At 41.8% G+C, this 27,443-nt stretch overlaps 2 protein-coding genes across 6 annotated transcripts in view; one reads left to right on the top strand and one right to left on the bottom strand.

The window, feature by feature from the left end:
- dock8 (dedicator of cytokinesis 8) overlaps positions 1-27,443 on the bottom strand; it is a 259,931-nt gene that overhangs the window by 151,340 nt on the left and 81,148 nt on the right. For 4 of the 5 annotated variants that reach the window (XM_069927656.1, XM_069927641.1, XM_069927639.1 and 1 more), the window contains one exon: positions 308-483. In XM_069927656.1, the coding sequence (XP_069783757.1) occupies positions 308-483 (176 nt within the window). Of the gene's footprint in view, positions 1-307; positions 484-18,008; positions 18,121-27,443 lie in introns of those variants that run through there. The other variant, XM_069927650.1, reaches the window with a different exon arrangement.
- On the top strand, positions 4,089-7,291 carry LOC138736884 (uncharacterized). The gene is made up of 2 exons (XM_069887071.1): positions 4,089-4,171; positions 4,930-7,291. The coding sequence occupies exon 2, from the start codon at positions 5,797-5,799 to the stop codon at positions 6,700-6,702; it is 906 nt and encodes a 301-aa protein (XP_069743172.1). The 5' UTR covers positions 4,089-4,171; positions 4,930-5,796; the 3' UTR covers positions 6,703-7,291.

Raw genomic sequence — 27,443 nt, forward strand, 5'->3', positions numbered from 1 at the left:
ACGTCTCTATCCAATTATTTTAAAGCTTTCTTCTCAGATTACAATTTATTGTGCCCATGGGAAGAGATTTTCCTTGCTCCACAAAAACTCATTTTAAATGGCTTTATTAAATTACTCATTTACCACCTCTGCTCCAAGGGGAAAAACCCAATTTTTTTTCCCCTAATCCCTCCAGAGAAATGAAGTTCCTCAGCCCAAATAGCATTACAGTACATCTCCTCTGTATTTCTTCCAGCCTTTGATTTATATACAGTTTCTATATGATTTATTATAAAACTAGGTCAAAATCCAAATAGAGATGTGATACCCATCTTCTGGAACGGAAGGCTGAATGGTCCTACACTCTCTTGGAACAAAGGTAATCTCGAGGTCATCAAGAGGAAAGTCACCCAGGTCTTGCTGAAGATCAGAATCTGCAATGCTGAACTGTGACATCAGGAACTCTTCAAAGTCCACTGGGACCACAGGGTTGTAAAATGGAGGCTGAATGGGAACAAGTCAAAGTCAGAGGGTTAACATAGAAGGTGACAAATAAGTACAATTCAAAATTCAATAAGCTGCTTAAAATTAAACAAAGTATCTTGGGTGACTGTAAACAAACCAAGTTTACAACCTGTATAGAAATTTCAAAGCTCAATGTTCAAATTCATTGTCAGAGTACATACATGACATCGCATACGGCCCTGAGATCCTTTTTACTGTGGGCCAGGCAGAATTTCTAATTACTGACAATTGTTAACTGTATTCAAAGAAATGAACTGTAAACAACCCGACTGTGCAAGTAGAGAAGTATACATAATGAGCAAAGTACGAGTCCTTAAATGAGTCTCTGAATGAGTCAGTTGCTCAGGTGTCTGATGGTTGAGGGGTAGCAACAATTCCTGAACCTTGAGGTGTAAGTCCTGTGGCACCTGTACAACTTTCCTGATGGCAGCAGTATTTTCAGTGATTTATTTTGAACAGAGCATGTCCCGGATGGTGTAGTTCCTTCATAATTGCTGCTGCTCTCCATTGGTAATGCTGTATGCTGATGTTCTTTATAGTGGAGAGAGAGTTTTGCCTGTGATGTACTGAGCTGTCCACGACATTTCGCAGGATTTTTCACTCAGAGGTATTGGTACCCCCACACCAAGATGTGATGCAGCTGGTCAGCACTCTTTCCACTGCACAACAGTAGAGGTTGGTCAAGCTTTCTGATGACATACTGAATATCCGCAAACTTCTGAGGAGCTAGAGGCACTGACGGATGATGGATCCAGAACAGGTCCTCTGAGATAGTGACCTCTAGGAATTGAAAATTGCTCGCCCTCTCCTCCTCTGATCCCCCAATGATTATACCTCTTGATTTCCTTTCAGTCAGTATACAATCAACTGTGAGAGGTTGTTGTTAATATACCTTTCCGCAAATTTTTCATTCTCCCTCCTGTATGTTGATTTATCACCCCTTTTTATACAGCCTACCAATGTAGTTTTGTCAGTAAACTTGGTTTTGTTGACATACCAAGCCACACAGTCATAGGTGTAAAGTGAGAAGAGCTAGGGGCTAAGTAGGCATCCCAGTGTTGATGGAGATTGTGGGGGAGATGCTTTTTCTAATCTACATTAACTGGGTTCTGGAGGTGTGGAAATCCAGGATTCAATTGCACAGTGGATTGAGTTTTGCTGATCAGATTTGAGGAGATAATGGTGTTGAAAGCTGAACTGTAGTCAATAAAGAGCATCCTAGTGTATGCATCTTTGCTGTCCAGGTGCTCCAAGGCTTTGTGTAGAGCTAGTGAAATATCATCTGCACAGGACCTGTTGCTGCAGAACAGATCAATGTTGCCACTCAGGCAGAAGCTGATAATACTTCAACACCAGCTCTCAAAACACTTCATCACTGTGGATGTGAATGCCACTGCTTAGTAGTAATTTATGCAGGTTACCACACTCCTCTTGGGCACTGGTACAATTGAACCCTGTTTGAAACAGGTGGGTACCACGCCCTATCAGAGTAAGATGCTGAAGACATCCGTTAATACATTGGCCAATTGGTCGGCACAGGTTTTCAATACTCAGCCGTGTACTCCATCCTGACCAGTTGCTTTCCTTGAATCCACTCTTCAGTAGCAGCTCACACAACTTTGGATACTGACAGTAGGGGATTGCCAGGAGACATTGGGGTGTGCAGTGTTCTTGTGGTCAAATTGGGAGTAGATGGCATTAAGCTCACCTGGCAGTGAAGCTTTACTGACCTATATTGCACTGGATTTGGTTTTATAGCAGGTTATGTCATTTTGGCCCTACCACAGGCTGTTGGGTACTTTTGCTGTTTCAATTCTTGTCCGAATCACCACTTCACCTGGGCAATGACTTTCCATAAGTCATACGTATGCCTTTTGTAGTGTTCTTGATCTTTAGACTTAAATGCCTCTAATCTTGCTTTCAACAGATCCTGGATTTTATTGTTCATCCAGGGCTCCTGTTGGGGAAAACCCTAGATGATTTAGAAGGGACATACTTGTCTGTAGCATCCCTGGTGTAATAATTCAGATCCTCAGCTGAGTTCTTGAACATAACCCAATCCACTGACTCGAGGCAATCCTGTAAATGTCCTGATCTCTGCAGCCTCACCTTATAGGCTTTGTCTGTATGCAGGTAGCAAGAGCACCACCAAGTGATCCGACCAAAATGCAGTCTTGGGAAAGAACAATTGGCATTCCTTATCTTCACTTAGCAGTGATCAAGAAAGCTGGATCCTCTAATTCAGCAGATGATGTGATGACAATTAAGCAAGATTTTCTTCACAGATATGCCTGATTAAATTCACCGACCATGATTTGTAATACATTGGGATGGGTTGTTTTTTGTTTGCAAACCACATCATGCAGCTCCATGAGTGCCTGTTTGCCATTGAGAGGAATATAAACTCTAGTGAAAATTACTGATAAGAACTCTCGGCGTAGATAGAAAGATCTGGATTTAATTCAGATTTGCTCCAAGGCAGTGGAGCAAGAGGTTGACATAATTCCAAAGTCCGTCCACCAGCTGGTATTAATTCTCTCTTTGTCAGAATCTGAGTTTCAATCTGTAAATGGCGAAACCGTCTGGGTCATTCGCTACATCCAGTGTGTTCTCTGTTAGCCATGTCTCAATAAGGTTTGTTCTCACTGTCTTTGATAAAGCAACTGTGGCCTGAGGTCATTGAGTTTATTTTCTAATGACTGTACAATCAGCAGTAGTATGGTCAGGGAGTACATTTATAGTTACACACTTCTCATGACACAGAAAGAGGCCATTCAGCCTATTGAGTCCATGGCAGCTCAGAGCAATCCTATCAATTCCACCTATTTTTCTACAACTCATTCTATCTCCAATTGCCCTGATTCTCCAGCCATCGACCCACACTAAGGGTAACTTACAGCAACCAACGAAGTTACTAATATGGAAAATGGAAGGAAACCAGAGCATAAGGAAGAAGCCCACAGAGAGGGGTGCAAACTCCAGCTAGACAACACCCAAGGGCAAGACTAATTCCAAGTTCTGGAGGTTTTAAGGCAAAGCTCTACCAGCTAAATCAATGAAAAAGCCTTCCTACTTCTTACCAAAAAAAAAACATTGATTTAGGAAAAGAAATTTAAAGGACAGGAAGAAGTTGTTAATGCTCTGAGTCCAAACTAATCTTCATAGTTTTCAGTGGTAGATCTGATCCATTGAAGAAAGCTGGAAAACAAAGGAGTTTGTGATTGTTGAAGGGAAGCCTGAAGCACCTTAAAATGGTGAGAGTTACCATTGAATATTCCTAGAGTAGAACAATATTAATGTCAAGTTGATCTTAATCAACCATCTATGGTGTTGGGTAGACATCGTAATTCCTGTTTCCCCCTCCCCCCACCCCCACCAAAACTTGGCCTCACAATAAACTTGGGAGTGTTTTTCAAGTGCTCAGTCCTCGGTCCGTGAAGTTTAGTGAGGTCGGGTTGAGGATGAAAAGGTTCATGAGAAGCAAATCAGTGTGAAGGCAATGGTTGATTGGTAAATAGTTGGTGAGTTTTTTCTGAGGATTTTCTATTTTATATTCTCTGTAGAAATGAAGCATGGCAGAACAACCCAGCTGAGTGGAATGTACGTTTTGTGCCATGTGGACAAATCCAATCACCTTGACAACCACACATGGAGGAAGCATCTCCAGGTATACCAGCTTGAACTCCAGGATTTGGAGCTGGAGCAGCAGCTAGACTTACACCAGTGAGGCTGAGCATTTCATGGATAGTATGTGTGTTGCACTATCAAACAGAAAGCAAAGTCTGTTCAACAGGCTTTATTCAACATAAACTTCCACAGAGCTGGCTGTGAGAATGCTGTGCAAACTCTGAGTCTGGCCTCGAGGGACCGGATTTAGCTTATATCCTGGAGGATGATTGGCAGCTGACCGGGTGGGGCTTGGTCCATTCAGGTCAGCTGATTGACAGCTGGGCAGGTGTTGCCTTGTCCTCCAGTGCTCTTCTGCAGGTACACAGGTTGCCCACTGCAGTAGGATAGTGGTGTATCACCACAGTATATTCAAGGAAGTGACCACACTCCAGGTAAAAATATATGGAATGTAAAACAAGACTTAAAGTCTTAAAAGAAAGGATAGCATGTTTGGATTGAACTGAAATAGGGTGACAATTCTTTGACATTTTCAACCTGTACATCAAAAGAGGCCAAGTTATTGATATTATTTTAAACAGACTGACAGATATCCAGCCAAATAATATGGTGATAGGTAAAAGATCAGCCATGATTTGTGTTTAAAGAAGCCATCTTGACAGAAGGCAAAGCATACGTATGCACAGAGGGTCCATTGTGTGACATCAGCGACACAACAAACATGTTGCAAGGTATCAAAACAATAACAGATCAGAAGACAACCTTGTGAGTCAATGACAATGTCTCCCTTCCAAACAGACTGAACATCATCTATGCACGGTTCAAGGAGAACAAAATACTGATGCCAAAGAAAAATGCATCTCTCCTGAACAACAGGCCCCTTGGAGAGCTCCAGCCACGGTGAGGAGAATCCTATCCAGGGTGTACCCACACAAGGCAGCGGGACCAGACAACATACCAGTCAGGTACTGTAGGACTGTGCAGACCCACTGACGGAGGTCCTTATGGAGATCTTCAACACATTATTGCAGCAGTCCATCAATCCCACAGGTTTTAAGGAAGTTACCATTGTAGAGCTCGTCGAAAGAACCAAAGACTTGTTGATCCAAACCAAGGCTTTTATTAGCAAAAGACCGGAGCTATTCACAGGTGGCCGACCAGTCCGGAATGATCCGACCTGGCTAGGGACACAACCCTTTAAGGCCCAGACAATAGGTGTGGCTTAGCTCTCAGCCAATCGCTGTAAGCACAGTCTAGATACAGTAACTATATACACTATGTACATTGGTGATAGATCTGTACTATCACAACCATCAACTGAGAACCAAAGAGATTGACAATGGTTACACCCCAGTGGCACAGACCTCCACCATTTTGAAAAGCTTTGAGCATCTGGAGATGGAACAAATCAAAGCACACCTCCCAGAGAGAGTGGACCCATTTCCATTCATTATGGATGAAAATGTTAATCTCATGATCTCTCCACTCCGTCCTGACCCACCTGGAGAACGATGCCACATACACCTCGCTGCTGTTCAGTGAATTCATCTTGGTGTCTAATACAATCATACCCCAGAGGCTGGTACAGAAACTGTCCTTGCTGGGACTCAACCCCTTTCTTTGCATCTGGATTCTGGACTTCCTAATGGAAAGCCCCCAATCTGTATGGAATGGCAACAGAACATCGAGCACAGTCATGCTGAGCTCTGGCACACCTCAGACCTGGGTGTTCAGCCACTCCTATTCACACTGTTGACCTATGACTCCAATGCCAGATCCAGCTCCAACAGAGTCATCATGTTTGCAGATGACACAACAGTAACTGACCTCATCAGTAAAAACATGGAGTCGCAATACAGAGAAGAGGTGGAAAATCTTGTGAAATGGTGCGAGAATGACAATGAGTTTAAAAGTGGACAAGACAAAGGAAGTGATTGTGAACTGAGGTGGTCAAGGCCACCATTCTATCACCTTTCTACAGGAGCACTATCGAGAGCATCCTGGCTGGCTGCATCACAGTGTGGCACAGCCGCTGTAAAGCATCAGACTGGAAGTCAATCCCTCTCCCTGATCCTGCCCAGCACTGTCCTCTGCAATCAGAAAAGGCGAAACACTTGTCCCCTGCAACCACAGGAGGTGCAACACAGAGAACGGAACCAAGCGGTTGGGTTACCTGAAATTGGAGAATCCAATGTTGATGTTGTTGAGATATCAACTACCCAATCACATTCCTGCTCTGCTACCCTTCATGTACCGGTCATCACCCGACAGCAGCTTTCTCATGTTTTGATTTTCTCTCCCCATCTTGGGTTCATTTGTTTTTGTTTTCCTGGTTTGCATTCACCTATCATCCACCTGCTTTTGTTTTGCAATCACACCCCTCCCCTTCCTCCACCTGCCCATCATCTTTTTCCCCACTTCTATCCACCAATCACCCAATGGCTCATGTCCACCCTTCTATTTTCCTTTTCATATTGGCTATGTGCCCTCTCCAGTCTTGGCCCTGAAATATTAACCATTTCCCTTCCCCCACAGATGCTGCTCAACCTAATAAATTCCTTCAGCAGATAGCATGTTCTTTCATATTCGGGCATTGAGTCAGGATCAGAATCAAGTTTATCATCATGAACATGTGTCACAAAATCTGCTGTTTTACAGCATTACAGGTGCAAAATTGTTATAAATTACAGTTCCATAAATACAGTATAACTCCAATTATCCAAAATCAGATTCTCCAAAATCGTCAGTTAAAAAAATTTGGATAAATGAGGATATCTAAAACAAATCAGAAATACTAATTTATCCAAACTGTTTTCGGAGCCAAACTGACCCAGGACGTCAGTCTCTTGGCAGTGGCAGCAGCGGCTCTTGGGCTCCAGGCGGCAGCAGGGACCTCAAGCTCCCAGGCAGGAGTGGGACCTTCGGGCTCCCGGCACGAGCGGGACCTCGGTGGGGAAGTGTCAATGGTCGGTGGTGGCCAGCATTTTTTGTTGGTGAGAATTAAACTTTATTTTAATGCTTAAAAAGCCTTACTTTGTCATTTGTTGTTATTTAAACAGTTACAAGTGATTTGCTGTTGCCACTGGGCTGTTTTTAAAAAAATGACCAGTTCACCAAAAAATCGTTAATCCGAAATAGTCCCGACCATTTTGAATAATCGAAGTTGGTAAAATATTTTAAAATAAATAATTAAAGCAACAAAAAAAAAAAGAAAAAAAAGTGAGATAGTGTCTACAAGTTAATTACTCATTCAGAAATCTGATGGAGGGGAAGACTCTAGTAATTTTGGGTGTGCATTTTCAGGCTCCCGTACCTCTTTCCTAATGGGAGCAGTGAGAAAGGGCATGGCTGAGTGGTAAAGGTCCTTAATGATAGAGGCCACTTTCTTGAGATGCTGCTTCTTAAAGATGTTAAAATGAAATTAAGGCTAATGGCCCATGATGACAGATGCAGAGTTTACAAGCATCTGTAACCTTTTCCTGTCCTGTGTATTGGCATCTCCGTACCAGTGATGCAACCAGTCAGAATGGTCTCCATGGTGCACTTGTAGAAATTTGCAAGAATCTTTGGTGACATATCAAATGTGCTCAAATTAAATATAGCCAATGGCAAGGCTTATTCATGATTGCATTGAGATGATGGTCCCAGGATTCATGTTCAGAGGCAATGACACTGAAGTTCTTTACCCTCTCCACTGCTGACTCCTCGATGAGGACTGGCTTGTGTTCTCCTGATTTTCTCTTCTTGAAGTCCACAATCAATACCTTAGTTTTGCTAATGTTGAGTGCAAGGTTATTGTTGTGACACCACTCAACAAGGTGATCTATTTCACTCCTGTATGCTTCCTCATTGCCATCTGTGATTCAGGGCCCAGGTTTTGAAGCTTGCTGACCGTATTGAATGGATGACGGTGTTGAAAACTGAGCTGTAGTCAATGAAAAGCAGCCTGATGAGCATATTGCAGTTATCTAGGCGATCCAGGGCTGAGTGGAGAGCCAGTGAGATTGCATTTGCTGTGGAATGATTGTAACAGTAGTCAAATTGCAGAAAGTACTGGTCTTTTCTTAGGTACGTGTTAATTCGGGCCATGACTAACTTCTCAAATCATTTCATTAAAGTAGATGTGAGTGCTTTTATGTGATAGTCATTGAGGCAGCTCACTTTGCTCTTCTTGGATACTGTTGATTGATGCCCTTTTGAAGCAGGTGGAAGCCTCTGACTGCAGCAGTGAGGGATACAGTTTTAAAATATACATTTAGGCTTTTTGCACCAACTTGTTCACACTGACCAAGTTATCTACCTGAGATAGTCCTACTTGTATGCATTTGGTCTTCTGAAGCTTTCTGATCTTTCTTTGCATCTAAATGTCTTTCCCCTTGAATCTATGACGTCTAATTTTAGATTTTCCTCCCCTAGGAAAAATACAATGACCTTATCTATCTCCCTCATGATTTTAAAAATCACTATGAAGGTTCCCTCTTAGCCACCTGTACTTCAGGGAGAAATGTCCCAGCTTATCTTGCCTCTCTTTACAATTCAAGCCCATCAGTCTCAGTAACATTCTTAAGATCATTTTCCAGCTTAATTGATATATTTCTCATAGTTAGGGGACCAGAACAGTGCATCTGTGCTATTTTTGGTCTCCTGATCGTTCTTTAAGGTGTTTTAGGAATGTTCTATGGGAATTATAGATCATTATAAAGCTACAGAAGGCTTTTTTTTTAAATCTTGATTCATTAAAAGTTAATTCATTGCTTTTGTAAAAATGTTGGCTCCAAAATTGCATAGATTTCTGCAAGTTCTTAATTAGCCATTAAATAAATGGTGAACCAAATTTTGTTTATGTAAAGTGGTTTAATAATTTTGCTTTCAATACATTAAAATTCCTTGCGGAAACTCCTCTAAGACAAAATGACCTTTGATAACCAGCCTCGAAAAAGGAACAGGCAGTAATGGAATTTGATTGAATAAAATTAAACGTGAAAATGCACTCCACTCTCCTCCACTGTACATTAAAGAGACCTCAAGAGTTCAGACAACACTGAGTCTCCAAGACATGTCACAACAAGAACAACTTTTACAATAAGTCCTCTCCAACAACCAAACAGCATGGTTGTCCATAGCTAAATAATATTGCTTAAAGACCTCAGGCAATAACAAATACTGTATACAAGAATTTCTGCAAGTCCCAACAGCAAATTTCTTAGCAACAGTTCAGAACCCAAATTGTTAAGCGTCTGACACAGAGGTAGTTATAAATGCTAAAGTAAGTCACACAATAAAACATGGTGCTCTTTAAAACTCATTCTCCGCGTACACTTTGGGCCACCTCAGTGCCAATCGACCAACTTGGTTAGAAAATGTCTCAGACTTTAAAAACGTAATTTAAAAAAATTTCAATTGAAGTTTGCAGTTCATTAAGGATTTTAAATTTCAGTCCAGAAGTTCTAATCCCATGCCAGTGTGATTGTTACGATTAACTTGCATTTCTCTTGAATATTCCAGTTTCCAACAGTGATGTCTCCTTCTTAAGTTGTCCCACATGATCAAGGATAATTTGCTTCCATTCTAATTCAGTGGATAGTGCAGTGGCTGATGAAGACACAAGAGAATGAAGATGCTGGAATCTGGAGTAAATAACTTCTGGAGGAACTAGGCAGACCGAGCAGCATTTGTGGGTCAGGACAGAGAAAAGAGATAGAAGAGACCCAAAATTAAGGGGAGAGGAGGAGGGATGAATCAAGCATTGGTAGATGACAGGTGATTGAGGTGAGGGATGACAGGCAAATAGAGGGGGAAGTGTGGTGGGAGACAGGTTGATGGGTGATGGGCAGAATCAGATTTTTTTAAAAAGGACGGATGGAGTCAAATGGTAAGAAGGGAGGGTGAAGGTGGAGACAACTGTTGGAGGGTGATACATGGGAACACAAAGGCTACTTGCTCTAGAATCTGGTGAAGTATAGGAAAGATGGCGGGGAGGGTGTGGAGAGGGGTTTGTGCAGAGGAACAAGCAGGATCAGGGATAGGAAGGGGAAAATTTGAAAGGTGGTAGGATCTCACTTCAGCTTACAGAAATGATAATGAATAGTTAACGAGTATAGTTTGAGATATGCACAAGCTGCCAGGCAGGGTAGGAGGTGCCAAATTAAGTGGAAGTGAGAGCACTATGGTAGCTGGTGTACTTCTTCACCTGGTGTACTGGATGTCTATATACTCCACAAGAGACAAAGTTATTAGTACCAGTCTAGCTACTTCTTTTCCATTTAGAGTAGTCATGGTTTAAGGATTTCCATTATAAATTAGAACGCTATATTGTTTTGCTTTCATTTTGTCCTCTGCCCACTTGACAATGTCATGCCATGAGTAATGTACCCAGAATCTGTCAATCAAACAATGTGGCAAAGCCATTGGAGCTGCCTTATTGTAATTGGAGTTGCTGTGGTTATTGGTCTGTGAGAGGATGCTGGTATTCTTTGCTTATCAGTTGATATGTAGGATTTTGCAGATATGGTGTTAATGGTCTGAAGGGTCTACTGCAGGTGTTTCATCTCTTTTACACAGATCACTACCTCTATCAGGCTTGATCCCAAGGGACTTTCTACAAAGGGAAGCTGTAAGGAATAGATGTAAGATTTTGTCACATGAAGCACAGAGAGAAAATCACTCCCTTGAGAAGAGTTATGGACTCTGGAGAGATTTAGTAAAAATTGCAAATGATAGAAAACAAACTGAAAAAGCTGCAGTTGCTAAAATATTGATGAGATAATCAAAGTGATTAATGACGCCATTTCTGAAACTTCTGTAGTCAGTCATAATTCTTTGCAATGATGATTTCTATTTACTGGAAATAAAATTCATGACAAATACAATTGTGATTCTTTATGAATAGTGGATTATCGATGTCTCTCAGGCTATTTCTCTGACAATCATGGAACAAAATATGGTGATTCCTACTCAATTTTGCCATCAAGGGATCTCTTATGCTCTCTGTCTATGGTTTGTATATTCTTCCTGAAACTCTGTGGACAGTTTTTCCCATGTTCACTTGTTTCCTCCCAAATCTCAATGACGCTCAGCTTCAAAGAATCATTTGTAAGTTGCACTGAATGTGGAGATGGGTTGCAGAATCTGCAGGAGTGGATGTGGGGGGGGGGGGGGGGCGAAATCAGTTAAGTGAGATTGTTCTGTCATTTGGCATCGACTCGACAGGCCCCCCATATGCCTTTATAGATTCAAATACATTTTTATTTCTTATTCTGCATTGATTCATTGCTTCTTTTATCAATGTGTGAGAGCTTAATCTAAGCAACTTTTACAATAAGTATGCCTTTTCCTAATGCTTCCCTTTAATCTATCCTTCAACCATAAATATCTGCAAAAGGAAGATCTAAAGTAAAAAAATAGATGATACCTGCTTCACCCGTACAAAGTACAAAGAAGCAAGGGGTGGGGCTAAAAGATAATAGAGTATAGGACAGATGGTGTGAGAAGGAGAAAGACCAGTTGAAAAGAGAGGGAAAGAAAAGTTCAGAGAAGGAAAAAAATCTAAATTTAGACAAAATAGGAACAGGTAAAGGAGAGATGGAAATGATGGAATCAGATGCCTAACATTGGAAAATTACATGCTCATTCCATTATATTTAAGGTTGTCCAGGAAGAATATGTAGTGATATTCCTCAAGATTCATTCTGGAGGCAGAGGGGGCAATTGTCAGGAGTTACAGGGACTCTATCACACCCAGGAGGCAGGAGGAGGGTAGATGGGTGATGGTCAGGAGAGGGAAAAGGAACAGACAGGCAGTGCAGGGCACCCCTGTGGCCATTCTCCTCAATAACAAGTATACCATTTTGGATACTATTGGGGGAACAACCTAACAGGCACAAGCCACAGAGATCAGGTCTCTGGCACAGAGTCTAGTCTTGAGGAAGGAGAATAGGCGAGTTGTAGTGATAGGGGATTCCACTGTTAGGGGGACAGACCAGAGGTTCTGTGGAAGAGATCAAACACCCCTGATGGTATGTTGCCTCGCTGGTGCCAGGATCTGAGATATCTCAGATTGATTTCACGGCATTCTCAGGAGGGAGGGTAAGAAGCCAGATGTCATGGTCCATGTAGGAACAAATGAATGGTGAGGAGGTCCTGCAAGGAGAGTTCACGGAGTTAGGTGCTAGCTTGAAGGACAGGACATCCAGGGTCCCATGCACCACACTAGTAAGGAAATAGGAGGATAATGCAGCTTAACATGTGGCTAAAGACATGTGCAGAAGGGAAGGCTTCAGGTTTCTAGACCATTGGGCTCTTTTCCAGGGGAGGTGGGACCAGTTCCAACAGGATGGTTTGTACCTGAACAGGAAAGGGACTAATATCCTTGCAGGAAGATTAGGTTTAAACTAGATTTTCAGGGGGAGGGGAACCAGAGTGCCAGAGCAGATCGAAGAGTGGAGGAGAGAAAGGATGATGTGAAAAATTGCATGCACCGTTAGATGTCAACGGTTGTATGTGTTGGAAATTTTCTAAACTCCATCTATTTTAATGCAAGGAATATTGTAGGAGAGGCAGATGAGCTTAGAGTGTAGATTGGCACATGGAATTATGATATTGTGGCCATCAGTGAAACTTGGTTGCAGGAGGGGCAGGACTGGCAGCTTAATGATCTGGGCTTCTGTTGCTTTAGATAGAATGAGGGGGGGGGATGAAAGAAGGACGAGTGGCATGCTCTTCAGGGAAAATATCACAGCTGTGCTCAGGCAGGACAGACAAGATGGCATGTCTACTGAGGCTATATGGGTGGAGCTGAAGAACAGTAAAGGTATAACCACTCTCGTGGTTTTGTATTAGTGAACGCCCAATAGTCCATGAGAATTGGAGGAGCAAATCTGTAGAGAGATAGCAGACAGCTGCAAGAAACATAAGGTTGTGATAGTAGGAGATTTAAATTTTCCACAAATTGACTGGGACTCTCATACTGTAAAAAGGCTGGATGGCTTGGAGTTTGTCAAATGTGTTCAGGAAGGTTTTTAAAAAATCACTATATGGAGGTACCAACTAGAGAGATTACTCTAGTTACTGGATACTTTCAGGGAACAAGAAAGGACAGGTTACAGAAGTATGTGTTGGAGAACATTTTTGGGTCCAGTAATAATAATGCCATTAGTTTCAAGTTAATTATGGAGAAGGATAAGTCTGGGTCTCAGGTTGAGATTGTAAATTGGAGAAAGGCTAATTCTGAGGAAATGAGAAAGGATCTAGAATGCAAGGATTGGGATAAATTGTTTTTTAAGTAAAGATGTATGAGGTAAGTGGAGGACCTTTAAAGGTGACATTTTGAGAGTAAAGAGTTTGTATGTTCCAGTCAGTATTAAAGGCAAGGTTAGCAGGCATAGGGAACCTTGGTTTTCAAGGGATATTGGGCTTCTGGTTCAGAAGAAGAGAGAAGTATATAGCAGGTATAAACAACATGGAGCAATGAGGTACTTGAGGAGTATTAAAAAAATACAAGAAAAGTATCAAGAAATAAATTAGAAAGGCAAAAAAAAAAAGATTGCTTTGACCGACAATGTGAAGGAAAATCCTAAGGGTTTCTATAGGTATATTAAGAGCAAAAGGATAGTAAGGAGCACAATTGGTCCCCTTGAAGATCAGAGTAGTCGGCTTTGTATGGAGCCAAAAGAGATGGGGGAGATCTTAAATGTTTTTTTCCCCCATACGTTTTCACTCAGGAAACAGGCATAGAGTGGTGGGAAGTAAGGAAAACAAGCAGTGAGGTCGTGAAAAGAGGAGGAAGTGCTTGCTGTCTTAGAGCAAATCGAACGATAGAACACTACAGCACAGAAAACAGGCCATTTGGCCCCCGTAGTCTGTGCTGAAATATCATTCCGCTAGTCCCACCGACCTGCACCAATTCCATAAAACACCAGTCCTCTCCCATCCATGTATCAATACTATTTATTCTTTCTTTCTTTTTCAATCTTTTTAAATTTTTTTTTATAATCAATTCAGTACAATGAAGAAAAGGGAACAAAACTGAAAAACAACCCACATGATATATTTATTTATTTATTCTTAAAACTTAAGAGTGAGCCTGCATTTACCATTTCAAATGGCAGCTCATTCCACACTCCCACCACTCACAGGGAAGAAGTTTCCCCTAAACCTTTGACCTTTAACCCTAAAGGCATGCCCTCCTGTATTTATCTCTCCTAATCTAAGTGGAAAGAGCCTACTCACATTTACTTTGTCTCAACCTCATAATTTTGGAACCCTCTATCAAATCTCCCCTCATTCTTCTCTGCTCCAAGGAACAAAGTCCAAACCTGTTTAATCTTTCCCTATAACTTAACTCCTGAAGATCCAACAAAATCCTAGTTGTGGATAAATAAGGGTGGATAAATCCCCAGGACCTGACAAGATATTCCCTCAGTTCTTGAGGGAGACTAGTGTAGAAAATGCAGGGGCTCTGGCAGAAATATTTAAAATGTCCTTAGCGACAGGTGTGGTGCCGGAGGATTGGAGGGTAGCTCACATTATTTCATTGATTAAAAAAAAGGCTCCAAAAGTAACTCTGTAAATTATTGGCCAGTGAGCCTGACATCAGTAGTAGGTAAATTAGTGGAAGGCGTTCTAAGAGATTGGATATGCAACAATTTGGAAAGCTAGAAATTGATTAGGGAGAGTGAATGTGGCTTTGTGCGTGGAAGGTTGTGTTTAACCAACCTTATAGAGTTTTTTTGAGGAGGTTAACAAGAAAGTTGATGAAGGAAAGGGTGTGGATGTTGTCTACATGGACTTTAGTAAGGCCTTTCACAAGGTCCTCCATGGGAGGTTAGTCACAAAAGTTCAGACACTCGATAGTCATGGTGAGGTAGTGAACTGGATTCGACAATGTCTTGATGGGAGAAGCCAGAGAATAATGGTCATAATAATGGAGGCCTGTGCCTCAGGGATTGGTCCTGGGACCATTGCTGTTTGTTATTTATATCAACGATCTGGATGATAAAGTGGTAAATTAGATCAGCAAGTTTTCAGATTACACAAAGATTGGAGGCATTGTGGACAGTGAAGAATGTTTTCAAAGCTTGCAGAGGGATGGGCTGAAAAATGGCAGATGGAATTTAATGCCAACAAGTGTGAGGTGTTGCAGTTTTGGAAGGACATACCAAGCAAGGACATAAATGGTGAATGGTAGGGCATTGAGGAGTGTGATAGAACAGAGGGACATGGGAATACAGATATATAATTCCATGAAAGTGGTGACAAAGTGGACAGGGTTGTAAAGTGAGCTTTTGGCATATTTGCCTTCATAAATCAAAGTATTGAGTACAGGAGTTGGGATGTTATGGTAAGTTGTAGAAGGCATTGGTGAGGTCATATTTGGAATATTGTGTACAGGTTTGGTCACCTAATAACAGGGAAGATATGAATAAGATAAAAAGAATGCAGAGAAGATTTACTAGGACATTACCCAGACTTCAGGAACTGAGTTACAGGGAAAGTTTGAACAGGTTAGAACTTTATTCCCTGGAGCATAAAAGAATGAGTGGAGCTTTGATAGGAGTATTTAAAATTATGAGGGGGATAGACAGAGTAAATGTAAAAAGTAAAAGTGGAAAACACTGAGGATAGGTGAGATACAAATCAGAGGACAAGGGTTAAGAGTGAAAAGGGAAACATTTAGGGGGAATGCGAGGGGGAACTTCTTCACACAGAGAGTGGTCGGGGAATGGAACAATCTTCCAGCTGAAGTTGTGAATGTGGGTTCAATTTTAACATTTAAGAGGAATTTGGACAGGTACATAGAGGTATGGGGGGCTATGGGCTAGGTGCAGATCAGTAGGACTAGGGAAAAATGGTTTGCCATAGACTAGAAGGGCCGAAGAGGCCTGCTTCTGTGCTATAGTATTCTATGGTTCTAACCATAATCTGGAAAGTCTTTTCATTTTATAGTTTGGGGGTTTGACCATGAATGAAAGTAAATCCATCTGTAGGACATCGACAGCTTCAATATGCTATCAAACCTGCCAATTACACATGCAGGATGCATCTGGTGTCAAGTGGATCTTAGACTTCAGTATACATTAATACAAGACAAGATATGTGAAGGGAACATACCACTGTTGGCAAATTTTCCTTCAGTTCTTTTCAGAACTGAATCAGTGGCTCAGGAGCAGGGACACTAGGCCGTGATCAAGTTTGACTGACATTCAAATTACACTGCTGGCAAATTTTTCTTCAGTTCTTTTCAGAACTGAATCAGTGGCTCAGGAGCAGGGGCACTAGGCCGTGATCAAGTTTGACTGACATTCAAATTAATCCGCACTGTGTTGCATGGCTATGAACACAACAAAAGCATAACCGTGTTCCAGAATAGACTATTTATGTCTTTTTCCTGTGTACTTTTACCAACTCTCTGAAACATGGAAACAAATCATTTGGCCCATCACATCCATGCTGGCCAGGGGATACCTATTCATATTAATCCCATCTTCCTGTGATTGGTTTGTTGCCTTCAATGCCTGAATGATTCATGTGCTCATCTCTCTCTTAAATGAATCTCTTACCTCTCATCCGAAACTAATATCCACTAATTTGCCTCTGATAAGGAGAAAATATTTATTGTCTACTCCTTCTATACCCACATAATGTGAAAAATTTAATGTCTCTGAGATATTATCACATTTGATTAATCTAATTATTTAAACTTTGTAATAAAAACAAAATAACTTGCAATAATAGTTTTCATTCAGTCAGTTATATAAAAATATAATCTCTCTGCAGATCTGGTCTTCCATTCTAGGGTTAAGTTATTATTTTTGGTTACTTCATTTTTCACAGCTTATTGCAAACAGCTTTTAATCAAAGTAGCCAGTCCTGCTCCCTCTCTCCACCTTCCCTCCCCCCATGAAAGCTCATCTAGTCTACCCTGGAAAAGCTGCAAATCATAGATTAAAAAATTTCTCATAAGTTTCCACCATTTGTTTAACAGTTGTGATCAAGGAGCTACACCATTGCAGGGTAGTTATAAATGTTCCTAAAATTAAGTGATATTGATTGTGTTTGTGAGGTCTGTCTTTGGGGTGGGCTCTCTCTCTCTCTCTCTCAAGATCTTTCTGCCTTTCAACACTTTCCTTGATCATGAATAGTTTTCATCTAATGGCCTGCAGTTCTCCAGCCAAATTAGCAACAAACATGTAATGCTGTCACCTTCAATAAAAATATTTGCAATCATTTTGATCTGTTCTATCAATATCTTTCAGAATTATGAAATCAGTCATATATTGAAATAATAGGAAACAGAATTTGTTTAAAGGCATGGAATTTATTTTCCACATTAGGCCTTTTATGACTGTAACAATATTTAAGGCCACTCATTCATTTTGAATTTCAAATACATCACATGCAACCACAGTCTCTTAGCAGCATTTAATTGACAGTTAAAAAAAAAGATATCATAATAAAAATGAAGGGTTACGGGTGTCAGATAGGTAAAAACTAGATTGTTATGGAAAAGGTTTTCATAGTTCAGCTCATCGTGGGCTGAAAGGCCTGTGTAGTCATATTCTGTCTACAAATTTGCGCGTCATGAGAAACTGTGGATAGCAGTTTACTGCTCAGCCCAAATGAAGCACAACTAAATGCAACTTTCCTCAACATTAACACACCAGTCAATAAGTTCAAAGAGGGATCATCTCATGATCTTTTTTTCTGCAACAGGTTTCACAATGCAAAAGAAGGATAATATTAGACCATCACTGGGATACAAAACCAACAGAGAAGATTGTCTACATACAGCATCAAAGCACATAAACACGTTGGCATCTGACATACTCCTTAAAATAAGCTTTGCAGTAATTATCTAGAAATGGCAGCATATTCCATACCTGATAAGTGTGTGGAACTATCTACCTTCACAAAATGGCGTCTTCAAGTTAATAAAAAAAACCTACGCAGTGAAGTCTCCACAAGAAGAAGTGGTTACAAAACCATTCTTCCTGCTTCATGTGAAACCACATGCACTTCTGCAAGTAAATTGACATACATCTGAGATAAGCAGCTGCAAGCTCAGGAAGTGACATCACCAACAGTTGTACAAAATGCTGAAAGTCAGTATTATTTCATCCTTAATATTCCTGTCCTAAACATTGCAACCACACCGTAGATCATATTTTGATTGAAAGCTACAACACTCTGTTAAAGTAATGCCCAAATTATATGGTAACCAAATGGAAGCAGATAGGTAGTGGATAACCAGAATAGCGTTCCATAATATGCTAAATGAGGCAGCTTAAGACTATTTCTAGGCAGTAAACTGAAAACAGGGATCAAATCTCATGATTTGCAAGTCACCACTTTGCACTGTCTTGAATCTTGTGATAATATCTATGCATATTGGTTAGAAAACTATTTTTCACTTTCCGCTCTGCCTTGTCTATCACTGCCTTAGATAGCCCTCACGCATATTGATGCTCTAGAAATGCATGCTACTTATAACAATGTTCTCCAACTATTGCTGAAATTACACTTTTCGATTTGGTTTGATGCCCAAGCCAAAATTTTTATGTTTGCAACTTAAACATTTTTTTTTTACATTGCTCAATTCCTGAACATTACTGTCAGCTAAACACGTAATTGAAATCGAAGTAACGCAAGAACAGCAGATACTGGAATCTTCAACAAACAATGAGAAGCTAGATGGACTCATCCAAGGGAGAGGAATAGTCAATTCGTATTTCATCTCGGAACCCTTTTTCAAGAGAAAGATGGGAAGGAGGGATATGAAGAATTTTTAAAAAAGTTGGGGGGAGGGAAAGGCCAATAGGTAATAGGACTCTGTTAATAAAAATAGGAGTGGTGGAGAAGCAGACAAGGGAAGAAACCACTTGGTAGGGGGGTTGAGGAGATTTGGATAGAGAAGTTTGGATGTGGGTAAAGGTCAGATGGAAAGTAGAACTTGAATTGCAATTGTAGGAAAAGAATTAAACATTTTTTTTTATTTTAAAAGGATTTCAGTGACAGATAAATGTTTTTATTTTCTCAAATTAATGGCAATTATAATTTTTGCAGGATCTGAGTCTGTTTCAAGCCTCATTTAGAATCTCCTTTGTTGCTCAATAGATCCAGTGCCTCACCCATATATGGTATAATGCAAACATCTTTCTTTTTACCTCTGATACTGTCTAACATACCCCAGGAAGATTCAATTAACCTTCCTCTGAGGAAGCAGTAGCCCAAGGATTTGCACATTAATTTCAATGGCAACTTTCTATTTGCATTAGCTGTTCTCCCACAGTGTTTGATTGTGTTCCATTTAAAGCTTTGGAACTTTAAATTTTCTGTTTCTTCACATGCTGAATGAAATTTTAATTTTTTTTATCCACAACTCTCATGGCTTCTTATATTTCTGCAACTGATGAAAAAAACTGCTTTTGTATTAATGGGTATTTTTGAATCCTTGTACTTCCTGTTCATTTTCCTTTCTGTAGTGATATGGCTGTATGTACTGGCTGGCCCGCCTCTGGGGATCCCCCTACCTTAGCTCCTCCCTTGATCTTCTCATGTGACCCTTGACCATAAAGGTCGAGTCCCCTCTCCTTCCTGCTCATTTTCCTAGCCTAGACCAGCAGTCTCTTGCTTAATAAATTGTTGGGCGCTATCGGTAGCCCAATAATGATGCAGACAGAGACTGAGGGGAACGATAGGCTTTATTAAGCAAGAGACTGCACCGTGAAGGTGCTGAAACGATGCTTAGGGCTGTTCTCATACTATGTGCAGTGGGTGCCCAATTACACCGATAAGGCCCATCCCCTAATTCAGTCAACCACTTTTCCACCATCGGCAGAGGCCCAAGCTGCTTTTAATCAGATATGTGGAGACATCACTAAGGCCACGATGCATGCTGTGGATAAGTCTGTCCCCTTCCAGGTGGAAAGTAATGCTTCCGACTTCACACTGGCTGTCACATTAAACCAGGCAGGCAGGCAGATAGCATTTTTTTCCCGTACCCTTCATGCCCCCGAATCACGGCACTCCTCCGTCGAGAAGGAGACGCAGGCGACTGTTGAGGCAGTGCACCACTGGCGGCACTACCTAGTCGGTAAGAGATTTACCCTGTCAACTGATCAGAGGCCAGTGGCCTTCATGTTCAGCGCCAAACATTGGGGTAAAATCAAGAACGACAAGATTCTGAGTTGGAAGATTGAGCTATCCACCTACAATTATGACATCTTGTACTGGCCGGGTAAGCTTAATGATCCCCCGGATGCCCTATCCCGAGGGACGTGCACCAGTGTGAATCTCGATTGTCTCCATGTCCTGCACAACAGTCTGTGTCATCCCGGAGTCACAAGGCTCTATCACTTTATTAGGTCAAAGAACCTCCCCTACTCCGTCGAGGATGTCCGGTTCACGACCAGACACTGCCAAATCTGCGCTGAGTGTAAGCCTCAGTTATACCAGCCAAAGAAGGCACACCTCATCAAGGCCACCTGCCCTTTCGAATGACTCAGTGTCAATTTCAAGGGCCCCCTCCCTACCACAAATAGGAACGGCTACTTCCTGACGGTGGTGGACGAATTTTCCAGGTTCCCCTTTGCAATTCCCTGCCCGGATATGACCTCAACTACGGTCATCAAGGCCCTGAATAGTATCTTCACTCTATTTTGGTACCCTGACTATATTCATAGTGACCGGGGAACCTCGTTCATGAGTGAGGAGTTGTGTCAGTACTTCCTGACCAGAGGCATAGCCACCCAGCAGGACCACCAGCTATAATCCTAGAGGTAATGGCCAGGTGGAAAGGGAGAATGGCACCATCTGGAAGGTGGTGCTCCTAGCCCTCAGGTCCAAACGTTTACCAGTGTCCCACTGACAGGACATTTTTCCAGAAGCCCTCCATGCTATCCAGTTGTTACTTTCCACCGCAACTAACACCACCCCACATGAACGCCTCTTTGCTTTCCTTAGGAGGTCGGCGAATGGTTTTTCCATCCCTCCCTGGCTGACATCCCCAGGGCCAGTTCTCCTTTGGAAGCACGTTAGAGGAAGATCCACTGGTTGAAAATGTACACCTCATTCATGCCAACCCCCAGTATGCATTTGTGAGGTATCCGGACGGCCATGAGGACATCGTGCCCTTACGAGACCTGGCAAGGGCCGGAGACCCCAAGACTGCCTTGCCAGCACAGCCAAGCACAGCCCTGGAGTCTGAGCTGCCCAACCTCCAGCCGGACGCCCAGGCTCCTATCCCTTCTGCAGTGGTGGAAGAACCCCAGCACTTCAGGAGTCCACCGCCAGTGCCCCAACCCCCACAGTTCTGGCATCGGACACTCCCCCGTCAGCCCCTCTTTGGAGGAGCGCCGTACTGAAACACCAGTTCCCCGGCAGTCTGGAAGACAAAGGAGGCCGCCTGTATGGCTCAACCTCTGGCCGGGGGTGGGGGACACATCCGCTTCCTCAGCCAGTTTTGTTGATTGTTAAATGTTATTGTTTCTGCTGTTGTATTGCCTCCAGGTTTTGTTTATTACTGGTGGGTTCTTTTTTAATAAAAGGGGACGATGAATGTGGTGATATGGCAATATGTACTGGCTGGCCCACCCTCCAGGAGTCCCCCTACCTTAGTTCCTCCCTTGATCCTTCCCATGTGACCCCTGACCAAAAAGGTTGAGTCCCCTCTCCTTCCCGCTCATTTTTCTAGCCTAGACCCAAGCCAGAAGTCTCTTGCTTAATAAGGCCTATCGTTCCCCTCAGTCTTCTGTCTGCATCATTATTGGGCTACCGATAGCACCCAACACTTTCTTTATTTTGGTCAGATGCAGAACTTTCCACTTTGGTTCAAATTCTCATCCCAAAACATTTGCTTTTTCCACAGATGTTGTCAAACCTGCTTCTCTTGGTGCAGCTGCACAGAAGTCTATTAAAGAAATCAACAAGATATAGATCAGTGGGCAGAGAAGTGGCAGATGGAGTTAATACATACAAGTATGAGATCCTGCATCTTGAGAGGTGAAATCAGCCACTTCAGTGTCTTGCCAAAGAAACCCATCAGGGTTTTCCAGATGATAACCTTTTTCTTCAACTCACCACAGGGTCCCTTTTTGTTTCCCTTATTTCAAGTGAAACATTATACAGCCAGCCATCTCCTCTTGTATGGACCACAAGGGCTTTGACTAGGCTGAACTAAGAATTCACAACCTATCTTCCAAATAGGGTTTTTCCACAAGCTTGCCAACTTGTCCTGTTCCAGTCCCAGCTGTTGCTGCTGAACTATAGAATTGTAGAATTGAATTCTCTCTCTCTCTCTCTCTCTCTCTCTCTCTCGCTCACTCAGAGAAAACCACATGACCCTCTTAGAGCAGCCAACTGCGCTCAGACACACTGAAGCACCAGACTCAATCTTCTGAGTTTGTTCATCTGTTGCTTTCCAAAACAATAATCCATTACTCCACAGCATATCTAATTAACACCTACTTGTGAAGTACTTATAGGCATTCTTCAAAATTTATGCAAAGGCACCCGGAGCCTGGACTGTCTGGCTTGAGCAGAGCTCCAGCATTTTAAATGAGATCTGTTTTGAAGTGTTTTGTATCTGAATGTGACCTAACTAAAAACCCCACACAATTTATCTCCTTTTAATCTGTCACAGTACAAAACATGGATGCATGCCATATTTCTTTCTCTCTGCCTCTTGGTCCTAGTCCCAGACATCACTCCAGGACACTATTGTGGACATCACTGGAGATGTGCACTACACTTAAATTGAGCCATAGTGCTGCAAAAGACCAGTGCTTGAAGAGAGTCGCACCCTCATTGGTATAGGGACTCTGGAGAATGTTTGAAAGTCCCATTCTGTGAAGTGTGTATATGTGTGGAAGTGTGTAGAAGATAGGTAGCCACTGATATCAGAATCCAACCTGGGTTCGATGTGAATATCTATGTAGTTGTTTCTTTGGCTTGGCTTCGCGGACGAAGATTTATGGAGGGGGTAAAAAGTCCACGTCAGCTGCAGGCTCGTTTGTGGCTGACCAGTCCGATGCGGGACAGGCAGACACGATTGCAGCGGTTGCAAGGGAAAATTGGTTGGTTGGGGTTGGGTGTTGGGTTTTTCCTCCTTTGCCTTTTGTCAGTGAGGTGGGCTCTGCGGTCTTCTTCAAAGGAGGCTGCTGCCCGCCAAACTGTGAGGCGCCAAGATGCACGGTTTGAGGCGTTATCAGCCCACTGGCGGTGGTCAATGTGGCAGGCACCAAGAGATTTCTTTAGGCAGTCCTTGTACCTTTTCTTTGGTGCACCTCTGTCACGGTGGCCAGTGGAGAGCTCGCCATATAATACGATCTTGGGAAGGCGATGGTCCTCCATTCTGGAGACGTGACCCATCCAGCGCAGCTGGATCTTCAGCAGCGTGGACTCGATGCTGTCGACCTCTGCCATCTCGAGTACCTCGACGTTAGGGGTGTGAGCGCTCCAATGGATGTTGAGGATGGAGCGGAGACAACGCTGGTGGAAGCGTTCTAGGAGCCGTAGGTGGTGCCGGTAGAGGACCCATGATTCGGAGCCGAACAGGAGTGTGGGTATGACAACGGCTCTGTATACGCTTATCTTTGTGAGGTTTTTCAGTTGGTTGTTTTTCCAGACTCTTTTGTGTAGTCTTCCAAAGGCGCTATTTGCCTTGGCGAGTCTGTTGTCTATCTCATTGTCGATCCTTGCATCTGATGAAATGGTGCAGTAATTAAGTATTGTTTGACGCCTTCCCCTATTTGTCTCCTGTGTTCATAAGGTTATGTTTGAATATGTCTAAACTCATTTCTCTGTGAACCCACTGAAACTGATACTTTCCAATATTGTTGAATAAATAGTAGAGTCCCAGAGGATTCTTATGAGCAGTTTATTCAGTCGTTCAGCAGTCTCATTGCCCATGGGAAGAGGCTGTTTCTCAGCCAGGTGGTTCTGGCTCAGATTCTCCGATGGGAGTAGCTGAAAGATCCCTCACCCATTAAAGGATATAGGACTACTCAGCACTGAGGTGTGGAGTGCAGGACCACCTTGCTTCTCAGGGTACAGTCCTGTATTTTGAGGTCGAGCCTGAATAGCACCAGCATCCCCAATGCCAATTCAGTGCTGGGCAGTGAATGAGTTGTGACCTGGTGATCAGGCGGGTACAGGATCAGTCATGATCTTACAAAACAATGGAGAAGACTCATAAAACAATATTGCCCAATACTTGCAAAATGTATAACTTACACAAAAAAAAATGGTTGAAAGAGAATTTTGAAGTATATTATCAGGCACATATACTTCTACATGCTATTTGGTGCAGATGTAGTTACACTGTCCATACATTCATCACTCTTTGATTTTAATTATCTTAGTTTATGGAGCAACACTAAACTATCAAACTTACACAATGATATAATACTTTTTCATTGTGTGAGTCAATAAAAAAAAGTTTCAAGATCTTTTGATCATTATACATTTAGTGCAATACAAGTGACAAATACCCGGCTGTGAAATGACATCTGTTCGTAATTTTAATTTAAAAAAAGGAAGAAATCAAGATATGGGTAAAATAGGTATTTGGGTCAATTCAATTGTGTTAGCTATCCATTTTACTTGGATGATTTCAAAAATATACTTCATAATCCAGCTTTCCTTTTCACTTAGTACTTATTCAGTCATTTCACTCTGGCTGTTATTGTGTGGAAAGTCACAGGAATTTGCCTATTGTCACACTCGCTCCACAGCAAATGTAATATTGCTGTCTCTCCACTCAGCTCTAAATCACCTCAAAAACAACAATTCATGCAATCTGGACATGTGAGAAAGTAGAAAAATTTTGGGAAGATCTAAATCAGATATTAAATAAAATAACAGAAAACAATATACCAAAGAATCCAGAGATCTTCCTCCTAAGTAACATTAAAAACAAAGAATTTGGAATTGATTTGGAGGATGCACAAAAAAGATTTGTTAAGATAGCTCTAGCCGTAGCAAAAAAATGTATTATGTCAACCTGGAAATTGGAAGGTAATTTGAAAATACAACAATGGTATATAGAAATGAATAAATGTATTCCATTAGAAAAAATAACATATAGTTTAAGAAATAATACTGAAATATTCGAACAAATATGGGAGCCTTACATGAAACACAATAGCGAAAACCTACCGTGGACAATCATTACCTAAATTAACGGAAGGAGAAGGAAATGAAAAGAATGGAATCAGTGGAATTTCTTGTGTATTTTTATTGAATGACAACATTGTTTGACTGGTTTAATGTATCCGAGATTTTGTACTTTAAATGGATGGGAGGGGGGAGGTAGGGAGGGTGGGATGGGAGGAGGGAGGGGGGGGGAGAAAATGGCACTGTGTATGTGTGAAAAGGAAAAAGTGTGTATCATGGTTAATGTGATTTATGGTGTGAAAAATAAAAAATTAAAAAAAAACAGTAACTCATACATACGGATGCTCTTCATCAACTACAGCTCAGCCTTCAGTGCTAGTCAAGAAGCTACAAACGCTAGGCCTCTGCACCCTCTGCAACTGGATCCTCAACTTCCTTATTGGAAGACCACAGTCAGTATAAATTAGAAATGTTTCCTCCTCACTGTGCGGTGAACTGGGATTCACTGGTAGGGTGTTGTGCTGATGGCTGGCCCCACCTTCCGGCTCCGCCCCCATCTGCGCACATATAACCCTGGTTTCCTGCCTAAACCCAGAGCCCTTCTGAAGACTATTGTTGAACCCTACCCTTAGTTATAAGCTAATAAAAGTGTTTGTTCTCTCTCCAGTCGTGAGAGCTTTTATTCATGCTACACACTGATTATCAACACAGGCAGACCTCAAAGATGCATGCTTAGCCCACTACTCTACATATTATACACCCATTAATGTGTGGCCAGGCACAATTCCAATGCTATTTACAAATTTCCCAATAACATCACAGATATCGGCATAATCACAAACGCCAATGAGAAAGCGTACAGGAGGGAGATAGATTAACCCGTTGAATGATGTAACAACAACAACCTTGTCCTCAAAGTTAGCAAAAGCAATGAGATAATTGTGGACTTCAGGAGAAAGTCAGGGTTCAGTAGTGGAGAGGGTCAAAAATTCAAATTCCTGGATGTTAACACCTCTGAGGATCTGTCCTGGAGCCTCTATGTTTTTTTTTAAATTTTTTTTTTTGTTTTTTTTTAATTGTTTATTTTTCACACCATAAATCACATTAGCCATGATACACACTTTTTCTTTTTCACACATATACAGTGACTTTTTCTCCCCCCCCCTCCCTCCTCCCAAGCCACCCCCCCACCCCCCCCCCCCTCATCCATTTTAGGTATACAATCTAGGTTGCATTAAGCCAGTCAGACAATGTTGTCATTCAACAAAAATACACCAGAAGTTCTATTGAGTCCATTCTTTTCTTTCCTTCTCCTTCCATCAACTTAGGTAATGTTTGTCCCCGGTAGGTTTTCGCTATTGTATTTAATGTAAGGCTCCCATACTTGTTTGAATATTTCAATATTATTTCTTAAACTATTTGTTATTTTTTCTAATGGAATACATTTATTCATTTCTATATACCATAGTTGTATTTTCAAATTATCTTCCAATTTCCAGGTTGACATAATACATTTTTGAGCCTCTATGTTGATGCAGTCAAGAAGCAGTGTCTTAATAAAGCAGCCTCTATCCCTCAGACCCCCACCACCCAGGCCATGCCCTCTTCTCTTTGCTACCATCGGGAAAAAAGTACAGGAGCCTAAAGACGAGCACTCAGCGGCACAAGGACAGTTTCTTCTCCACGGCCATCAGATTTATTGTAAAAGTGGTTTATAGGAATGTTCGCTCTTTGACGCTGCTGCAAAACACAGAATTTCACGACTTCTTCATGTTAATAAAATCTGATTCCAGTAATATTTAACTTGTACATGCACGTAGCACATGCTGAAACAGTTCGTATTCTTCTTTCACCACTTTAATCTCACGATCTATACATAAATGAACTGCTAATCTGAAATCATCATTATGCAAATCCTTTCAAATTATCCTCATCACAGAGCCAACTTCTCACAAAACCTGATAATATTTGGCACTCTTTGAGCAACCTGTTAGTGAATCAGTTAATGCAAAACTATTAGTGCAGCACCAATGACTCAGGTTCAAATCCAGCACTGTCTGGATGGAGTTTGTACGTACACCCCTTGATCAGTGTGGGTTTTCCCTGGGTGCTCCGGTTTCCTCCCACCCTCTAAAAACTTATGGGGTTGGTTGGTTAATTGGGAGTAATAGGACAGCAAAGATTTCATAGGCCAGAAAGGC

The sequence above is a fragment of the Narcine bancroftii genome, chromosome 1, assembly GCF_036971445.1.
Source record: "Narcine bancroftii isolate sNarBan1 chromosome 1, sNarBan1.hap1, whole genome shotgun sequence".
Classification (NCBI taxonomy): domain Eukaryota; kingdom Metazoa; phylum Chordata; class Chondrichthyes; order Torpediniformes; family Narcinidae; genus Narcine; species Narcine bancroftii.

Bases quoted from the DNA above. Each gene is read 5' to 3' on its own strand.
- LOC138736884 (XM_069887071.1), top strand. From the start codon at position 5,797: ATGGAATGGCAACAGAACATCGAGCACAGTCATGCTGAGCTCTGGCAC.